The 20,729-nt window shown below is 40.2% G+C and overlaps 2 protein-coding genes across 2 annotated transcripts; one reads left to right on the forward strand and one right to left on the reverse strand.

Annotated features, from left to right (window-relative positions):
• The first annotated feature begins 3,299 nt into the window (after positions 1-3,299).
• On the forward strand, positions 3,300-4,050 carry LOC149405387 (uncharacterized). Its single transcript, XM_089607826.1, has 2 exons — positions 3,300-3,352; positions 3,408-4,050. The coding sequence occupies exons 1-2, from the start codon at positions 3,300-3,302 to the stop codon at positions 4,048-4,050; spliced, it is 696 nt and encodes a 231-aa protein (XP_089463952.1).
• A 383-nt stretch (positions 4,051-4,433) lies between these two features.
• Positions 4,434-8,852, reverse strand: LOC149405388 (uncharacterized). The gene is made up of 5 exons (XM_089607827.1): positions 8,676-8,852; positions 8,514-8,606; positions 8,347-8,448; positions 7,886-8,264; positions 4,434-4,438 (listed from the first exon to the last, which is right to left on the reverse strand). Exons 1-5 carry the CDS (start codon positions 8,850-8,852, stop codon positions 4,434-4,436), a joined length of 756 nt encoding a protein of 251 aa, XP_089463953.1.
• Between the last annotated feature and the right edge of the window lie 11,877 nt (positions 8,853-20,729).

Raw genomic sequence — 20,729 nt, forward strand, 5'->3', positions numbered from 1 at the left:
GTAAATGTGTTTAAATACCAGGTCGCGTATCAGTTTTCCCCATTTCATTTCGCGACCTAAATCTGATTTTTCCTCTCTCCTCCGCCGAAATCTCGCCCATTTCCTCCTCTCCCGCCGTCCGCCGTGTGCCGCCGACGCTGTCCTCGTCCTCCCCGGTTAGTCTCTCTCTCCTCACTTCTCTCTCTCCTCACATCTCTCTCTCGTCACTTTTCTCTCTCTCCTGCCTGCAGCGTCTCCGCCGTTCCTCCGCCGCTCCGCCGCCGACGCCGTCCTCGTCCTCTCGGTCCGACTCTTCCTCCGCCTGCACGGTAAGTTTATATATATATATATATATATATATATATATATATATATTAGTTATAAATATAAAGGAATTAGTTATATTTACATAATTTAGTATAAATATTTATGGATTGTGATGTTGTTACTCGGATTCATGGATTAAGAACATTGTTTGGAGTTTTTCTTGAGATTTTGGCCGAATTTACAACAAGTTAGGGTTTATGTGGATTTTTTATTTGGGGATTTAGTCCCGGACGTGTATTAGTGATTCTTGGGTTGGTTTATGATTAAATTTGTGATTGTTATGGATTTTTGGACGAGTTTGGTATGGTTTTTCAGATTTTTGACGGGTTTGGTTAAAAAATTTGGCGTTTGGCTGTGAGTTTGTGAACGTTGATGTTTCCGTAGTGGTTAGCTTGAGATGATGTTAATTTTGTATTTCCTTAATTGAACTGAGGATTCAGAATGATTTTGTTATGTACTGAATCTTATTTCAGTTTTGGTAATGGTTGTTCGTCAAGGCCTCGGCGGCGTGACTTAGAGGCAGAGAAGAAGAAAAGCGACCCGAGGATTGTAAAGAAGAACGTCGGAGACCACGTTAAGGCAAGGAATCTTTGATTCCGTTTTCTTTTGTTCGAGTTTCAGAATTGGAAAATTTGATTTGGGATAGTATGATCTGATAATGGATTTGAGTTGTTTGATGAAAATTACTTCGCTTGTTGTAAGCTGGCATGACTATGGTTTTGTGATTTAGACTCGTTTATGAGTTTTGGGATTTAAAACTCAGCTTTAATTTAACGTTTAATTTCTCGGTTTTAGTGTTTTCTAGGTTTCTCAAAAACAAAAAAAAAATTTAAAAAAATTAATAATTCCAAAAATGAAAAAAAATAACAATTTAATAATTAGCAACGATAAAATCGTCGCTAAATATATTTCACAAAATTAAAAAAAAAATTCGTTTATACATTTAGGGACGACTTTATCGTCGCTAATGTCGTCGGTAAATATTTAGCGACGATTATTTCGTCGCTAAATATATTTAGGTACGGACATTTAGCGACGATAAAAATCGTCGCTAAATGGATTTAGCGACGATTATGGGGTTATTAGCGACGAAAAAAATCGTCGGTAATGGTGAGATTTGTTGTAGTGTTTCTTTCTTTGTTTTTGTATCATATCTCAATTCTCAAGCTTATATGTTTTGAATGTTCCATTAAAGACCATTGCAGAAAGAAAATCATAATAACATTTATTAAAATTATTTTATATTCATCACCGGATTGGTTAGGAAGCTAGGCCTCGACCCTTGTTTGCATCCAATAGAAATGCATTGATGTTTTTCGAACGCTGTCCACAATCTCTCTGACTTTTGAGTCCTTTCAAATAATTCTCAAATTAATTACGTGCTAAACATGGTCTCTTAGGCTCGCTACTTGATACTAAATCCTTTCCATTAGTTTTAGCTAGGACAATAATGAGTTAAAAAGAAAAGACAAGAGGAAAAGTCTGTTTGTTGTGAGGAATTTAACTTTTTAAAATCAGTTATGTATTTGAATTTTAATAAGGCACGTATTCAAATATATATATATATACACACACACACAAACAAACGAAAGTACAAAGGCATAAATTGTAACTTCTGTATAAAATATCAAACATTTTATTTATTTATTTTGGGTTTCTTATAGAATAACTTATGAGCTCAAAACAAATAAAAATGTTCTTATATGTGGAATTATTATTTATTTTTATTTTTAATTTAGATATATTTAGTCGTGCTTATAACTAAGCTAGTCTGATTTGTTTTATTTTTAAATGTCAATGGCATGTTGTTTGAGAGGGGTGTGAAAAGTTGTTTAGAATATAAGTTAGTTTTATTGAATACAAATATAAGTTAGTTTTATTAATTATAAAATTTAGAAGAAGTTATTTATACATTTGAGAAGGACTAGTGATCCTATGGGCCATGAGTCGCTATGACCTACCACTCTACTTGGACTTCTCCAAGAATTAAGACTCGTTTTAGTGTCTTATTCATATAAAAGTAAACACACATATAAAGAGCCAAAGAAAGCAAGAAAGTTAGATGGCTAAATTTAAAAAAAAAAAAAAAAAAAAGAAGAAGCAAAAATTGGCTTATCACTATAGGGTCCTTTGTAGCCTCTTCTTCTGTCCAAGAGCTTGTCGTTTAGTGTGAGAACAAACGCCTAAAATAGTTCATAATATTGACAAACTCATAATTTAATTTTGACCATACCCACTTGCTCTGATTCTTTCTCACTATTCAGTTCTATACACTAGTTGCAACATTTTAGACCATTATTGGGTTATTGTTTAATTTATTTTTATTTAACATTGGTGTTTTTTTTCTTACAGATCTCTGTGGTCACTTTTTTAACTGCATCGCGTAGATTTTCTGCAGAAAAAAATAACGCCAGTTCTCTCTTTTTTTTTCTTTCTTTTGTTTGTTTTTCATTAATTTAATTTTTTTTTTTAAAAAGGATATTTTAGCTGTGTTAAAATAGACGTGTGTAATATATGCAAGTGTATGTAAAAGACTGATTTTGGGGAGTTGGGCTATAAGACGGCAAGGCCAGCCATTTCTGACGTATTTTTTATTTTCCCAACAAATTCAGAGAAAAAATTGGTTTTAAAAAATGCTATTGGCCTCAGAAGAACTGTTCAAGTTGCCTATGACCCAGATCTGATTGGTTTACGTCTGCTTTTTTTTTTTTTTTTTTTTTTTTTTTTTTTTCAATTCGGATCTTAACACTCAAACATAAAAGTATCAATATCTATGTACAAATTTTAATTTAATTACCCATCATCAAGGACGAGTTTATATTAAATGAATTCATTTTGTTTAACATTCTTAACTGAAAACATTGGTTAAATATAGTTTTACCCATCACGGAGGACGACTATATATTTTTTTTTTCAAATAAGTAATTTTTTTTATTGCATGTATGAGTTAAAATTATTCGGACAGTTAATGTTATCTAACAACTGTCCGGTGCATGGGGAGGGCGAGGCTTTTGCCAACATTCTCAGAGCGGCGGACTCTCTCGAGGTGAGTAATTTTGAATTCTATATCACACTATCATCTGAGAACTGTGGAATCACAGGAACAATGTCGTCTCGGGGAGGAAAGCTTGGAATCAGTCAGAGCTTGTTCAGTGGAGTGGGAGTTTCCTCGAAGAGTTCAGAGATGCGAACAAGACGACAGCACGGGGAGAGGAGAAGAGGACGACCAAGCCTAGGTGGATCCCTCCGCCGCAAGGAACAATCTCGGTGACTGTGGATGCAGCGCTAGATCGGGACCAGGGAGGATTCGGCGTGGGGTGCATTGCTCGCGACCACACCGGAAGGGTGATAGCCTCGCAAACGTTTTCCCAAGCTAGAGGGTTTTCCCCCCAGCTTGCGGAGGCATTTGCGATTCTCCAGGGCGTAGTTTTGGCTAGTAGCATCGGCGGGTCGAGATTGGAGCTTCACTCGGATTGCTCGGAGGTGGTCAAGGCGGTGGCCGGGGGAGAGATCCCAACGACTGAGCTCGGGACGATTTTGCACCACATCAAGAGAGAGGTAAATAATTTGATTGAGTTTAAAATTATGCATATTCCTCGTATTTGTAATGTTGCGGCTCACAATTTAGCCCGTTTTGCTGTTACTCAAAGTTCGAACTCGAGATGGATGGGGCTTGTCCCTCCATGCTCGGAAGAGGCTATTAGAGCCGATGACAGAGAGATTCAATCCCACATGTCGGGATAGGTTTTTTTCGTGTTTGGTTTGCTGAGTTGGTTGCGTGGTTGTGTTTTGTTCTTTTTCTCTTGTAAACACGGTTTTCCTCCGCCATACATGAGGGCTTTATATGATATCTCCGTGGCACCGCCCACGTTTCTCAAAAAAAAAAAAAAACAACTGTCCGGTTAATTTGACCACATTAAATCCTGGATAACCAAAACTAATGGAGATTTAATAAAAAAAATAATAAAATAAGTTTATCATTGTAAACAAAAAGTTAATTATAGAAAAGCATATAGATTAACCTTCATAAGTATAAAGTTACAGCTTGAGGATTCATTAGTGCTTTGTACTTTTATAAACTTTTGGTAATGATTTATAGGTTTACATCATCATAACAAACAAACTATCTAAGCTGTAATATTTATTAGTATAAGAAAAATAAATCACTTAATTCAACTTGTGCATTTTTTTTTATTAAAATGAAATACTTTATGTTTAGTGATCATCTACTTCGGGTTTTTTTTCCCTATATTTTTAAATCTCCTTCCAGCAACACTATACACTTTTGTTTTTTGGCCTTCTCTACAAATATAAATAAAGCCCAGGTAGTTTCTTCTGGGCTTTGATTCAGGCAGGCCCAAATATACTAAAACTGTCAATATGCCCGAAATTACAAAGAAATATTTGGTGGTAATTTTTTGAGAGATAAAAATACAGAGTCTTTAAATAATATATGTATAAATTGTTATGTTTTCATTATTTTATTACATATACAAAAAAAATATTATAACTTGCAGATCATATATTTTCAAGTTAAAATTTGAAAAAAATATATATTCATATATTTTTAATATATTCTGAACTATTATTTTCGTTTGATTTTTCATAGAAAATGACATATTAGTTATCATTTTTCACATTTTTTACGTTAGATTTTTCATCGGCGTGTCGATTTTCTAGTAAATCAAGAGACTCGCAATGGCGTCGAAAACGGCATTTCAAACCTTGATCCCTATAAACCTTTAAAACAGGAGAGAAATGAAAAATTTGAAGGAATATGAAAATACTACGGAGATGCATGGGAAAAATCAACATTCTTTTTCATGTTTGATAGTGATGAAATCAAACTTCTATCTTATTTTTTTCAATTGAAACAAAATTAGAAAAGTACAAAGGATTCTCTTTTTTTTCCCCTTGCATTTTTGGAATTTTAAACGGACACTTAACTTATTTGTAAAACCGTGTCTTCTGGTCTATAAATATGCATTGGTTAGTTAGGCGAGGATTAAGGGGTTACATACACTAGAGAAACACTTGTGAAATCGGGAAACACGACAGAGATTGTAAAAGGAAGATATAACTTCGTAATTTTCTTTATTGATATTGAAAAAAATCAGCGACTCCTAGTCTATACGCAAGTAATTTTCCGAACCAAGATAAATATATCTTCTGTGTTCATTGATTTGAGTTTTGGCGTTCGAGTTTCTTACAAGACAAGAAACAGATTCTTGTTTGCATGTATCTACAGCACTTGCCCTTTCAATTTAATTGTGGTTTACTCGTCAATAATAATTTTTTTTAGATAATGTCTATCATTGTTCACGTGATTTGTATCTAATATTACAAATTGCAAACGGAACAATCTCAAAGAAATATATCACCGCATTTCTATCGAACTAGAAGTATCCATTGTTGGCATTGTTAATATTTGTTTTGTTAATGCAAATGACTCGAACATTATTTGTTGCACATCGATTGGATATTACGATCCTGGGCTCTTTATAAGGCACTGGAAGCGTGAAGTATATGCCCGATCAGGTAGCCCACAACCGAGAATGAGCCCTGCTCTGATACCATCTTAAAAGTGTGGGGTTCCATCTAAAACCAAACTTGGTAATTAGAGGAGTAACGCACAAGCTTTATAAAGAGCCCAGGATCGTAATACCCAGTCGATGTGGGACTATCCTTGATAAAAGTTGTAATTTTGGTGGCTTAAGAAAGATACATGTTTGTATAAAAAAAATAATAATAATTTTTTTTTTATCTTTTGTAATTAAAAAAACAAATAATTAGCTGTTTAGCCATCTAAAACACTAGCAATTTGGTTTTAGCCAACCTTTCGTTAATTTCCCGTAAATAGCCATCTTGCCTACGTGGCAGCTTATTAATTGAATTAGTTTTACCTTTTTGTCCTTACGCTATTTTAATTAGGCATTTTTTTTAAAAAAATTTCGAATTAAATATTGAAACCGAATAGGGAAGTTTTCAAATTTGAAATTTGAATTTTGAGCAGATTTTGAAAGTTCTCAGCCATTAATTGTTATGTATTTGGAAATTTTCAACGTTGACTTTAGGTAATTAGTTTCTATTTTCGTTGCAATTCATTAGGTAATTAATTTCGAATTAATTCTTCATTCATAGATATTATTTTGTCTTCTATATATTCATAATTTCCAGAATTTTCGGGCTCAAAATATTTCCAGAATTTTTCAGTTTATTTACACGAGTATACTGTAAATAGGCTTTGTATTTACAGTGAATATACTGTAAATAAGCTTCGTATTTACACGAATATACTGTAAATATGATTTATATTTACACGAACATACTGTAAATATGATATCTATTTACACGAACATACTGTATTAAAAAAAAAAACCATAAGCTTCTCTCAGCAAGAAACCATAAACAAACCACGACATAAAAAAGAAAAATGAGAAAACATAAAAAAAAACGCTGAAATTCCTGAAATTCTCCGGTGTCTCTTCGTCGGCGGCGCGGTCGGCGGCTCGCGGCGATCGCGCGCCGCGGCGCTCGGTCTCAGCGAGATGGCGCGCGCGAGGAAGAGAAGCTTGGGCTCGGGCTGATGCTGGTGGCCGCGCGCAGAAGTGAAGAAGGAGAAGAAGACGGCGGCGCTCGATCTCAGCGGGATGGCGCGCGCGAGGAAGAGAAGCTTGGGCTCGGGCTGGTGCTGGTGGCCACGCGCAAAAGTGAAGAAGGAGAAGAAGACGATGTTTGACATTTCAGTTTGTGTGAGAGAGAAAATAGCGTGTGAGAGAGAAGATTGTGTGAATAACCGCTGCAGTTAATGGTATTAATTACGGATCTTTTATGATGTTCATCAATAACCGCTGCAGTTATTATCCTAATATATTGATTTATATGAATTTATTTCAGTAATGTAGTGCACTAGGACAAAAGACGTTATCCGGTGCGACGAATGTCGCACCTAATGCCTCAAATGTCGCACCTAATGGTTTATTAGGTGCGACAATAGGTGCGACACTGTCGCACCTGATAACCCGTCGCAGAAGGTATTGGGTGCGACATGTCGCACCTAATAGGTACCCCATTAGGTGCGACATTTTCAGGTGCGAATAATCGCACCTAATGCCCAAGTTATTTTCCTGCCAAATTTTATAGAATTGGCGGGTAATGGCATATCGGGTGCGACATGTCGCACCCGAAAGTTTTCGCGCCATGGTATTCGGTGCGACAATGTCGCACCCAATACGTTTGTTTAATTAAAAAAAAATACAAAATTAAAAAAATTAAATTAACAAAATAATATTAATTAAACAAAATTCTAAATGAATTAGAAATAATATTCTAAAAATAGAATTCTTAATTAAAAATACAAATTCTTTCCAAAAAACGAAAAAAATGAATTCCTATTTTTTTTTCTTATAAAACTTATCGATAGTAGAATTTCCTCTGCCGAATAAGTTGCCAGAACTTCGAGAACCGCTTCCTCGTCCTCGTCCACCGCTGCCTGACGCGCTGCCGCTCGTTCCGCCGCTTCCGTAAGGACGGTCTCGCAAGTAATACATAGAACCTGGCGTGGAACCTGGCGTGGAACCTGGCGTCTGCTGATCCGTCCCACCTGGTTGCGATGCAGGCGGAGGTTGAGGAGTCGTGGGAGGCTGGTTGTGCTGCTGGCTGAGGAAGGCGATCTGTTGCCGCATCAGTTGCAGCTCGGCTTGTTGGGCATCCATCTGAGCTCGCATCTCGGCAACCAATGGATCGGTCTGAGATGACGAACTTGACGAGCCTCCATCTAGCGTTTGGGCAACACCCAACGATGACCTTGGGATCGAAGGCCCTAAACCGACTTCCCAGTCTCTGCGCACTCCCAAAACATCGCGCATCGCGTACATCTCCGCATCTTCTTGGGAGATCACGATGTTTTGCTCCTCCGCTTGCCGCAAAATATCTATCGTCTGGGCGGTGACTTGATCCTTCAAAATAAAACCACAAAAAACTTATCAGATAAGAAGAAATAAAGTAATTAAATATAGTAAATAAAAAAAATTAACTTACGTATTGCGTCTTCGCGAAGTCCGTCGTCCACGATCCCTTAGCGTCCTGGTGTTTTTCTAACCATATCGCTAAAGCCGAGCCTATACTCCCATCTTCTCTTCGCTGTAATTTTTCAACATTAAAATATGAATCACATATATATTACATATTAATTTTAAGAGACTTACGTTCCTCGAGCGATGACCAAAAAAACTAAGCGAGCCTTGCCTCGCCTTCGTCTTCTTCATCTTCGAATTTTCCCGGTTGCGGAGAGATTTCGCCTGCAAGACATAAATACGTGAAGTTTAATTTTAAGAAATTCGAATAATCATCGGAAGTTCAACTCATACCTTATGCTCTGGCGAGTCGAACACCTCTATTGCTTTCAACCAGGCTTCCTGGTTGTAGCCATCGGGAGTTTCACTTTTAGCGAGATCCTTACTCCCGCAAAATGTCTTGAAGAAGAGCTGCGACAACCTCGACTTCTGGCCACGACGCATCCTCTTCGCATCGCGAATGATAGCCATATCAATCTCGTTGCGAATAGGATCTGCAGGCACAAGCTCGCCACTCTCGGGATGTGCATAAACGAAGTTATACTCGTTATGAATCGAGTTCATAAGAGCCGCCACACTCTGCGCAGGCACATGATTCCAGTCTGGGAGGTCGACTGGAATGGTACTCTTGATCAGGTTTCCTAATCGGTTTTGGAACGTCCCGATCAACGGATTTTGCTCCCTGACGTCTTGGTAGAACGCCTGCGCATTCTGATCGTAGCGAACTGTGTTCGCTCCAGGGGTCCCAACACGAGCTCTCGCAGAAACGACGCCAGTCGTTGGTCCCCGCTTCTTCCTCGGCATCTGCGGGGGGTCACGCTCTCCTCCTGATGGGTCCTGACCTGAAGTAGACATCCTGCAAAATGAATTGTAGTTAGTATTTTTAATTACTATGTAATTACTATTCGACGACTAAGGTTATTACATGGTGTTAGTCATTCATCGTTGTCACTCGATGTAATGTTAGTATCGACATCAACATCGTCTCCCTCAAAAACGGCAAGCGCCTCATCTTCTTCATCCACTTCTTCATCATCTTCAACGACATTAACAAGCTCGGCCGTAGCAGTTTCGTGTCGATGATTAAGACGGTCGATATTTGACAATTCTATTGTCAATGGAATCGATGCTGAAGTGGTCGGATCAACTTCAGGAATGTCCCATATCCCACGTTGATTGCATTCCTGAACGATTTCCCATTCGCGACCCTTAACGAGATCTTGGATGTAAAACACTTGTTTCGCTTGAGTCGCGAGTATAAACGGCTCTTCTGTAAACCACTCTTTGGCGGTATACGAACTCGTTGCTCCGGTGGTCTTATCAACGTGCACTATACGTCCTGCATTGTACTTGTCACCATACCATATGCATTTGAACAGTACGACACGACAGTTATGTGTATAGTTCAGCACGATTACGTCTTCCATTCGACCGTAAAAGTTGAAGTCGTTCAGGGGCACACAAACACCGCTATTCTGGGTGATTCGTTGGTTATCACGACGACGAGTGATGAACTTCACGCCATTCACAAAGAAACTCGGATACTGATGAGCAATTTGCATAGATCCCGTAGACAACGCGTAAAGTTCTTCAGACACGTCGAAACCACTAACTTTCATGTCATAAATCTGGAATATACAAATTAAGATGATGTCATTAGCAATTTTAGTAGCAATTTTTCGCAAATGAATCCTTTCGGTTTACCTTTTTCGCAAACCAAATTTTGAATTCTTTTCTGTGCATTGCTTCGAGATCAGAATCTGCAGTTCCCGCTTCAGAGTTATTTTGTATAAGTTCCAAATGCTCACTGTTAACATTACGTAATTAGATGTAAATCAATGAGCTAGATTATGTACATATTTAAATGAAAGAATCCCTTACATCAAATACGGATCGATTTCTGGACAATTGGTAAAAATGTACCACTCCGCCTTCTCTTTTTGGTCGTCGTCTAAAACTATCGGCTTCATCATCCCGTAAGGCACACAGTTTTCAGATCGAAAAACACTAAGTTCCCGCACTTGAACTTCATCGACAGTTTTCTTATCTTCGAGATACCTTGCAACAAATGTCAATGCCTCTTCTACAACGTACGCTTCCGCAATGGAGCCTTCGGGTCTAGCTCTATTTCTGACAAATTGTTTTAACGTTCCAAGGTATCTCTCAATTGGGTACATCCATCGCATATGCACCGGACCGCCACACAACGCTTCATCTGGTAGATGAATTGTCACGTGAACCATGATCGTGAAAAAAGCTGGCGGAAATATCATCTCAAGCTTACACAATATCTCAATGATTGAATCTTGCGCTTTTTCGAGATCGTCCACTCTCAGGGTTCTAGAACTGATCAACTTGAAAAAGTTGCAGAGCTCTGAGATCGTCTCTTGTATCGGTTTTGGCACAAAAGGGCGAATACCATCAGCCAACAGCCTCTGCATTATCACGTGACAATCGTGCGACTTCAAACCTGTGAGTTTCCCGTCAGCAGTTACATTTTTCTTCAAATTTCCAGCGAGCCCGTCTGGGAATTTAACAGATTGAAGGAACTCGGTAAACCGGTGTCTCTGCTCAAGCGTTAACGTGTACGCTGCTGGCGGTTTGTACCACCCATTCCTTTGTTGTCTCAAGTGCAGAGAAGACTTGATTTTCAAGTCCATCAAGTCAAATCTCGACTTCTCCGTATCGTAGTTCTTCTTTTCCAAGCTGAGCATCGTCCCGAGAAGATTCTCGCACACGTTCTTCTCTATATGCATGACGTCCATGTTGTGCTTCAACTCCAATTCTGACCAGTAAGACAACTTATAAAAGATGCTCTTTTTGGTCCAATTCAATTCGCACTCAGCACGTTTTCGTTTACCGATATTCTTGCCGGTTTTCGTGGAAGACACACTAGTCAACTGATCGAGTATGTCTTGCGCAGTCAACTTGACAGGTTTCAGGCGCTTCTCGTGACGATTTACGTAGTGATCAGTGCTTTTCCTCAATCGGTGAGGCGTAGGCAAGAATCGACGATGGTCATAGTAGACAATCCTGTTTCTAATTTTCATAGATGGCGTCTCAATGTTGCACGTGGGGCAAGCAAGATACCCTTGGCCACTCCATCCCGACAAATACGATCGAGCCGGAAAGTCGTTTATCGTCCATAGAAGCGCGGCACGCAACCGAAACACTTCATCGTTCGCCCCGTCTCGCACTTGGAATCCATTATCCCACAATTCTTTCAGCTCTTCAACTAGTGGTTCTAAAAATACGTCTATGTCTTTTCCAGGTGAGCTCGGTCCAGGTATCAAAAGCGTTAGCATCAAGTACTCTTTTTTCATGCACAACCAAGGTGGCAAGTTGTACGCAGTTAGTACCACGGGCCACATACTATACGCTAGACTCATTTCCCCAAACGGGTTGAACCCATCAGAAGCTAGTCCCAGACGTACGTTACGAGGCTCTGCAGCGAAATTTGGGTGTCTCTCATCTAGATTCTTCCACGTCGAACTATCTGCCGGATGTCGCAAAACGCCTTCTTCTTTGACGCGATCTCGTTCATGCCACTGCATCTCAAGCGACGTGTGTCGAGAAGCGTACAATCGCTTCAATCGATCTTTCAAGGGAAAGTATCGTAATATCTTTTGTGATACATTCTTCCCCGTTGGCTTCCATCTGCTCTCATTGCAAATTGGGCACACTTCAGCTTTCTCGAGATCTTTTCGAAATAACACACAATTGTTGATGCACGCGTCAATCATATCGTATCCCATGCCGAAACGCTTCAGCTTCGCCTTTGCCTCGTAGTGTTTTCCCGGAATTCGATTACCAATTGGGTGAGACTTCCTCAAGAGCTGCAACAGTTCTGTAAACGACTTGTTCGTCCAATGGTTCGTGACTTTGATGTGCATCAACGAAACCAAGAACGACAAAGATGAAAACTCTTTGCACCCAGGGTACAATTCTGCTTCCAACTCAGCGAACAAATCTTCCACTTGCTCATCTGCACGCACTTCACTCGGAGTCGGATCCGTAAAATCGTCGAAGTCCTTGTGATCCATTATATCATGGAGAGCATCGTGCAATCCACCGACTCCTCTTTGGTTAGTCTCGCTGGCAGCTTCTATCATTCGACGTTCGTCGTGATGATACCATTCGGTGTATCCCGGAGTAAACCCATTGTTCAAAAGGTGATTCTTTACGACCCCGATGTCCAGACATCTCACGTTATTGCAAGACTTACAAGGACAACGATAATGACCGTTTTTGTTCGGGAGACTGCTTGCAACGCGGATAAACTCGTTAACCCCTGTTTTATATTGCAAACTCAACCGATTGTTCTCGGTAATCCAGTCCCTACTTGGATTTGACATTCTTCTGAATGAGACGGGAAATTGGGGGATAAAACTGAATCGTTAGAATTCATTTTGTAGGATTGAATTATTAGGAAATTGAGAGGTAAAATTGAGAGTGAATCGTTAATATTTGAAATTTAGAGTGAATTATTATGAAATTGAGAGTGATGAATTGTTAAGAAATTGATAGTGGATCGTTAATATTTGAAAGATTCGAGAGCGAATTTGTAAGAATGAAAGAGAAATTGTGATTGACATGTATTAATTTTGAAAAGTGGTTAGAATTCGTTAATATATACAAATTCACTACTGATTTCATTAACGAGTTAACCAATTTCGACAAATTAGTTAATTCGTTAAAATATATTATCAAAAGAGTTAATTTTTTTGAGAAATACGTTTTATTCTACCGAAAATTCGGCAGAGTTTCCCCTAAAATATTGACTAACCAAAATCTGCAATTAAAACAAAAACACATATATAACCAACCAAGACTATCTTATTAACATACTAAATACTAAATTGAACAAAGACTATCTTATTAACATACTAAATACTTAAACAAATCATGTTACAATTACATTAAATTACACTAAACACGTTACTAATTAATTTAATATATTACTTTTAACTTAATTAATCTAATCTATCATATTACACATTATTAAAAAAAATTGACTATTACTATATGCTACTATTTTCATCAAAGTTATATTATCATTTAATCTAACATGTTACTATTTTCATATATATTACTAATTAATCTATATGAAATAATCTAAAAATATTAAATAATCTATAAATATTAATAATTACAAATACCTAACGTTTTTCCGAGGCGACGACGAGGCACTGAGACGACGGGGCTGCGAGTGACCAAGCTGCGGCGATGGCTGGGCCGAGGGTGGGCCGGGGGCTGGGCCGAGGGCTGTTGTGCGTGAGCGAGGGTTGAGGCCGTTCACTGAGACGACGGGGCTGCGAGTAAAATACCGGGATCTAATCACACACAGACACACATTGCAAAAAAAAAAGCCACGGAATTTGGATTCGTCATACCGGGATATTCTTGTCTGAATCCAAAAGGCGAGCGAGAGAGAGAATGGAACGAACGGGTGTGCAACGGAGTCGGGCCTCTCGGTTTTCGTTCTCAGTGGTGTTCGAGGAGGGAGCGAGGTGGTGAAGTACCGGGGAGCAAGGCCGGAGCGGTGAGAGGGTGGGTCGGGCCTGGTCGCCGGAGGATGTTCGGGTGGGTCGGGAGGGGTCGGAGAGAGACAGAGTGAGATTGACGGAGAGAGAGTGAGACAGAGAGAGAGAGAGAGAGTGTGAGGCTTACCTGGAGGACGGCGCCGGGAATGGAGGCGGGGCTGGTCCGCCGGAGACGAGCGTCGGGCTGGAGGCGGGGCTGGTGGCGCCGGGGACGAGCGTCGGAGAGAGAGAGAGAAGAGAGAGTTAGAGAGTGAGAGAGTGAGGTTGGGCGAAGAAGAAGACGCTCGGGTATATAAATACCCTAAAACTATTAGGTGCGACATTGTCGCACCTAATAGTCATAAGTGTCGCACCTAATATGACTTTTAGGTGCGACACTGTCGCACCCAATGTGAAATTCCAGAACCCAAAATATTCGGGGGGAACTTCTGATCGTTTTAAATTTTTAAACCCATTAGGTGCGACACCAGTCGCACCCAATACCATTAGGTGCGACAGATGTCGCACCTAATAGTATCCGGTGCGACAATTTCATATCAGGTGCGACAAAGTCGCACCGGATAGCCATAATCATCAGCGAAATTTTTAGGCGCATGGAAGACTATCGGGTGCGACATGTCGCACCTAATATGTTCTTAGGTGCGACATTTAGGTGCGACATGTCGCACCTAATACCCTTCCGCACCCAATATGTTAATTTGTAGTAGTGGTGGGCGGGAACAGGTTAGGAGTTTTTGGTATTTTTACAACGTGTAAATAAATTGGGCTGGCTATTAACCCGAAATTAACAGAATGTTGGCCAAATCCAAATCTGTCTAAATAATGGAGCTATTTAGCTATATTAACACATGGCAGTAAGAATCAGTAATGGTCACCCAAATTTTTTTAAATTTACCCGCCGGCCGCCGCCGATATGTCTGTTGGTAAAAGCCACTCAAAAAGTTTATAATCGAAATTTGATCCACTAGAGATAAGCTAACAAAAAATTAATCCTATAATTGTAAATCCGTAATTACCACTTGATCGATGACAGGCTTAGGTTGGCAAAAACACGGGCACTACAAGAAATACCACATTTAGCGACGAAACTATTAGCGACGACTTAATCGTCGCTAATAAATCGTCGCTAATCACCCTTTTAGCGACGATATTATCGTCGCTAATTTTTTGGGGCGAAAAATATTAAAATTTGACGGCAAAGATAATTAGCGACGAATTTATCGTCGCTAATTTTTTTTTGTCGTCGCTAAGTTCGCGGGAAAATAATTAGCGACGATAAATTCGTCGCTAATAATTTCTGAATTCATTTAGCGACGATAATATCGTCGCTAATAATGTTGAATTAATTTCGAATTTTAAAGAGGGAAAAATCCCTCCAATCTAATTAAGACGAAAACATTTAGCGACGAAATATTGTCGCTAAATAGTTTTTTATCGTCGCTATACAATTAGCGACGAAATAATCGTCGCTAAATGTTTTCGAATTTTGACGAATTTTAAAGAGGGAAAAATCCCTCCCATTAAAGTAAAACGAAATGATTTACCGACTTTAAAATCGTCGCTAAATATGTGAAATTTACTAATAGCGACGAACATATCGTCGCTAAATATTTGGCGATTTAAGTTCTTTTAGCGACGAAATGAAATGATTTAACGACGAAAAAATCGTCGCTAAATGTCTTTAAATACCAGATCGCGACCCAGCTTCCCCCATTTCTATTTTTTTAACCTAAATCGATTCTCTCTCTTTTTCTCTCTCCCGCCGTCGCCGTGCCCTCCTCCGCCGTGTGCCGCCGACGCCGACCTCGTCGTACCCGGTAACTCTCTCTGTCTCCTCACTTCTCTCTCTCTCCTCACATCTCTCTCCTTACCGGCCTCTCTCTCTCCCATTGCAGCTCCTCCGCCGTGCTCCGCCACTACTCCGCCGCTCCGCCGCCGACGCCGTAGCCACTTCCCCGCCGACGCCGTCCTTGGCCGGTTCCCCTTCTCTGGCCGCGCGCTCTCCCTCCCCGTACGTGATCGGTAAGTTTTTTTTTTTTTAAACTTTATATATATATATATATATATATAAATATTAGTTAGTTATAGGATTAATTAATATATTAGTTATATATATTAGTTATTTATATATATAGAACTTTAGTTATATATTAGTTATAAATTTATTTTAATTAGTTATATTTACATAATTTATATTTTTAGAATTATATATTTGTTATAAATTTTATAAATATTTAAATTAGTTTTGTTTACACAAATATTTAAATTAGTTATAAATATTTATATTTGGTTAAATTATGTAAAAACATGTAAAAACAATTAATTAGTTTATGTAAATTAAATGGAATTGTATTTAATTGTTGTTAGAAATGATAAAAAATGTGATGGATTATGAATTTTAATAATCGAACCACTGAGGTTGGATTTATTGTTAGTTTTAGGATGTTTCTATGCAGGTTTTAAAGTTAAAGGCTTGATGCCGGGTTGTTAAGTTTATAGGGGAGGTTCTGCCGAAATTTCGGTAGGATCGTTAAATTATAAAATAAAATCCGAAATCTACTAAATTTTGAAATGTTCAATCTATAGGTAAAATTAGTTATCCAAATAGGAATTGGATAATCGAGGACCAACGTTTACGCGTTGAGTTTGCGGCTGGCATGACAGAGTTCATGGCAATGGCCCGACAACACGTAAATGTCGAAGGACGAGTTAAGTGTCTATGCAAGAGGTGTAACAACGTGTTGATGCAAAAAATTCCTGATATAGAGAATCATCTCTTTATCAGAGGATTTAAGAGGAATTACACGAGGTGGAACTTTCACGGGGAGGAAGAAGATGACGTAATGCAGTATCAGACGGATTACAGAGGAGGAGGGATGTTTGATGTTGTACACGATATTTTAGATCACAACGACGTAGACGGTGACGATGACAGTATTGACCCGAATGCAGAATACCAGAGTGGACAGTTCGATGACCTTTTCAGCGACCTGAACACAGAATTATGGCCGGGTTGTACGGAGTATTTGTCACTCTCATTTGTTGTCACGTTGATGCATTTGAAAGTGATGAACAAGTGGACGAATAAGTCGTTTGATCAGCTACTGAAAGTACTGAAAAAATCTCATCCGATCGGCAACACGATTCCAGAGTCACACTATGAAGCAAAGGCGAAATTGCGTCGATTTGGTATGGGTTACGAGTCGATTCACGTCTGCAAACACGATTGCGCGGTTTTTTGGAAGGACAACGCCAATCTAGACGAGTGTCCAGTTTGTAATGAGAGCCGGTGGCTGAAGAAAGACGGTGGAAAAAAAGTAGCGCATAAAGCGTTGCACTACTTTCTACTAAAAGATCGACTTAAGCGACTGTACGCGAGTTGGCACACAGCTCTAGAGATGCAGTGGCACGAGAATGAACGCATTAAGGAGGATGGTGTACTGTGACATCCTGCAGACGGAGCAACGTGGAAGGAGATCGACCGAAAATATCCCATGTTTGCGGCAGAACCGAGGAACGTCCGGCTTGGACTTGCCGCCGATGGTTTCAACCCATTTGGTGACATGAGTTTATCGTACAGTATGTGGCCGGTAGTCTTGACTGCGTACAATTTACCGCCGTGGTTGTGCATGAAAACATCGTACTTGATGTTAACATTGCTTATACCAGGTCGTAGTGCGCCGGGAAAAGACATGGATGTTTTCTTACGACCGCTGATTGATGAGCTGAAGGAATTGTGGGAAACCGGTGTTGTGTTGAGAGATGGTTCGACCGGTGAGCTATTCAGGTTGTTTTCCGTACTTCTATGGACGGTGAATGATTTTCCAGCGAGAAGCAGTTTGTCGGGATGGAGTGGTCAAGGGTACCTTGCTTGACCGACGTGTAACAACGACACACCATCTTTCAAGGCTCGAAACAAGATTATTTACTGCGATCATCGTCGATTCTTGCCGTTGTTACACCCGATGAGGAAGAGCAAACTGTACAAGGTACGAAATGAGAAACGACCACCACCAGTGAGAAAATCAGCGAGCGATATACTTCGACAATTGCGATTAGTGGGAGATGCAACCCCGGGGAAGCACCCTGACTTCGGCGGGAAGAAACGAAAGCGCGATGCGAGTGAGCTGAATTGGACAAAGAAAAGTATTTTCTTCGAGTTGCCGTATTTATCGAGTCTTACGCTGAAGAATAACCTCGATGTAATGCATATAGAAAAGAATGTATGCGACAATCTTCTGGGTACCTTGCTGAACATCGAGGGGAAGACGAAAGACACAGATAAGGCGCGGTTGACTTTGGCGGACTGGAACATAAGGCACGAGCTTCATTTGTACCAAGAAGGAGATAGATGGATGAAACCGCCTTCGTCATACACTCTGACACCTTCAGAACGGAAGCGGTTTACTGAGTTCTTGAGATCTGTCAGATTTCCCGATGGTTTTGCGGGGAATTTGAAGAAGAATGTTACCGCGGATGGGAGGTTGACGAGTTTGAAGTCTCACGATTGTCACGTGATTATGCAGCGCCTATTGGCTCCTGCTATTCGTCCTTTTCTGGATCGAACAATTCGAGATGCCATAATAGAGCTCTGCAACTTCTTCAGACTTATTTGCTCTAGAACGCTGGTAATTTCAGACATTGAGAAGGCGCAAGAGGATGTGAAGCTTATATTGTGTAAGTTGGAACGAATTTTCCCGCCTGATTTCTTCACAATCATGGTTCATTTGGTAGTGCATATACCGGAGGAGGCAATTAACGGAGGTCCAGTTCATATGCGGTGGATGTATCCATTTGAGAGATACCTTGAAACGCTCAAGAACTTTGTGCGTAATCGAGCTAGACCAGATGGTTCAATTGCCGAAGCCTATGTTGTAGACGAAGCATTGACATTCTGCTCAAGGTATCTAGAAGGCGTTGAGAATCGTTTCAACATGCCCCAACGAACAGACGTCGCGTCTAACTTCGAAGGTGTCGAACGGGAGTTATCGGTGTTTCAGTCATCAAGTTGTCGGCCTTACGGGAAGATGACCACGATACGCTTAGATGAGAATATATGATTGCTCGCTGAGTGGTACATTTTACGAAATTGTTCCGAAATTGACGATTTCATGAGGTAAATGAGTGAAATAAATGAACTTGAATTATTTATACGAAGTGATGTATTAAATGAACATGAATTTTATTTCAGTGAACACATAGATCTCATGGAATTAGAAGGTCGGCCAGATGTTGAAGAAGCGCACGACTTGAGTTCCCAAAATGGTTTTGGGAAAAGGTATTTGACTAATTAACTCAAAGAATATGATTAAACTCGTTTCGACACTAACCGACTCGTTAATGGTTGTATGTAGGTATTTCGCAATAGCCAAGACGGATTATCCGTATCCTCCGAATTATATGCATTGGCATTGGGATCACATTTCGCACCACAGACGTATCCGTGTTGTGTAGTGAACGGAGTTAAATTTATCTCCCGTCAACGTGATAGCAGAAGAACGACTCAGAATAGCGGGGTATGTGTACCAAGTGAAGGAGGTCACGACTTCTACGGTCAAGTAGAAAACGTCATTGTCTTGACGTATCAGAACAATTGTCGTGTCGTCTTATTTCAATGTCGTTGGTTCGGTGACCAAGATCCGAGGAAAAGGACACGCAACGACAATAACTTGACAAGCGTGTATGTGGCAAAAGAATGGTACAAAGACGAGCCATTTATTTTGGCAACTCAAGCGAAACAAGTTTTCTACTTGGAAGTTAACTTGAATGGTCCTGATTGGCGAATCGTCGAAGAGTGTAATCATCGAAATGTGTGGGATCTTCCTGATATTGACCTCATTCTTGGTCAATCTTCGTCTTCAGTTCAGTTTTCAGTAGAACCGTCAGATTTAGATTCACTGTCGACGCGTCATCAGTCTGCGATACCAGAGCCCGTGAGCAACGACGCAGTGCGCCTATTGGAAAATATTGAAGAAGAAGAGTTTATCGATGACGAAGAAGCTGAGGACGAAGAATTGATGGAAGAAGATTATTTGTCAGACGACGATGATTGATAGTATATAACGTTTTTCATTTACTTACTAAATTAACTGATTTAAATCATTACGAATGCATAACTAAATAAATTTTGTTTTGAATTTCAGATGGCTGCGGCTACAGGAGCTGGAGGCAGCGGAGGCGGGGATGACTTCGCACGTCTCCCGAATTATTGCCAGTCGGCGCCCGTACGTGATGGCGTCGAAGAAGAAGACGAGGATATCGAACCGGCCGTGCGTGGGCCGACGGTCGGGCTTCGATCTGAGCGTGCACGGCGCCCCGGGGTGAAGGAAGTCGTTATTTATAACGAAGAGTTTCAGTCGTTCTTGCAGCCAGAACGCGAGATGGATCCGGATCTCGCGACGTTCGCGAACATGCTCGGGTTGGTCGTCCGAGACAAGATCTCGCCTACGGTCCCAAGGTGGACGAATGCGAACGTGGGGCCGGCGAAGGAGGCCGAGATCTGAGCAGCGATTCGAGACAAGTATGACATTCGAGTCGATGGTGATGCAACTGGGAAGAAGAATGCGATTGTCGATGCGGCAATCATTCGAGACGCGAAGACTCGTCTTCGCGATTGGAGGCATACCTTGCGGTCATGGTTCGACATCGACTGCAAGAGCAGCGTACAGGTGGCGCGGTCGCTGAAACCGAGGACCGTTAAGCTCGACACCGAATGGGAGACGCTGATACAACGATATACGAGCGATGAGTTTAAGGTAATCAAATCATTTACGTTAAATATGTGTTTACCCTTTTATTAAACGAT

This window comes from Urtica dioica, chromosome 2, assembly GCF_054948205.1.
Source record: "Urtica dioica subsp. dioica isolate 48M chromosome 2, U.dioica_male_clone48M_v1_H2, whole genome shotgun sequence".
In the NCBI taxonomy this organism is placed as follows: Eukaryota; Viridiplantae; Streptophyta; class Magnoliopsida; order Rosales; family Urticaceae; genus Urtica; species Urtica dioica.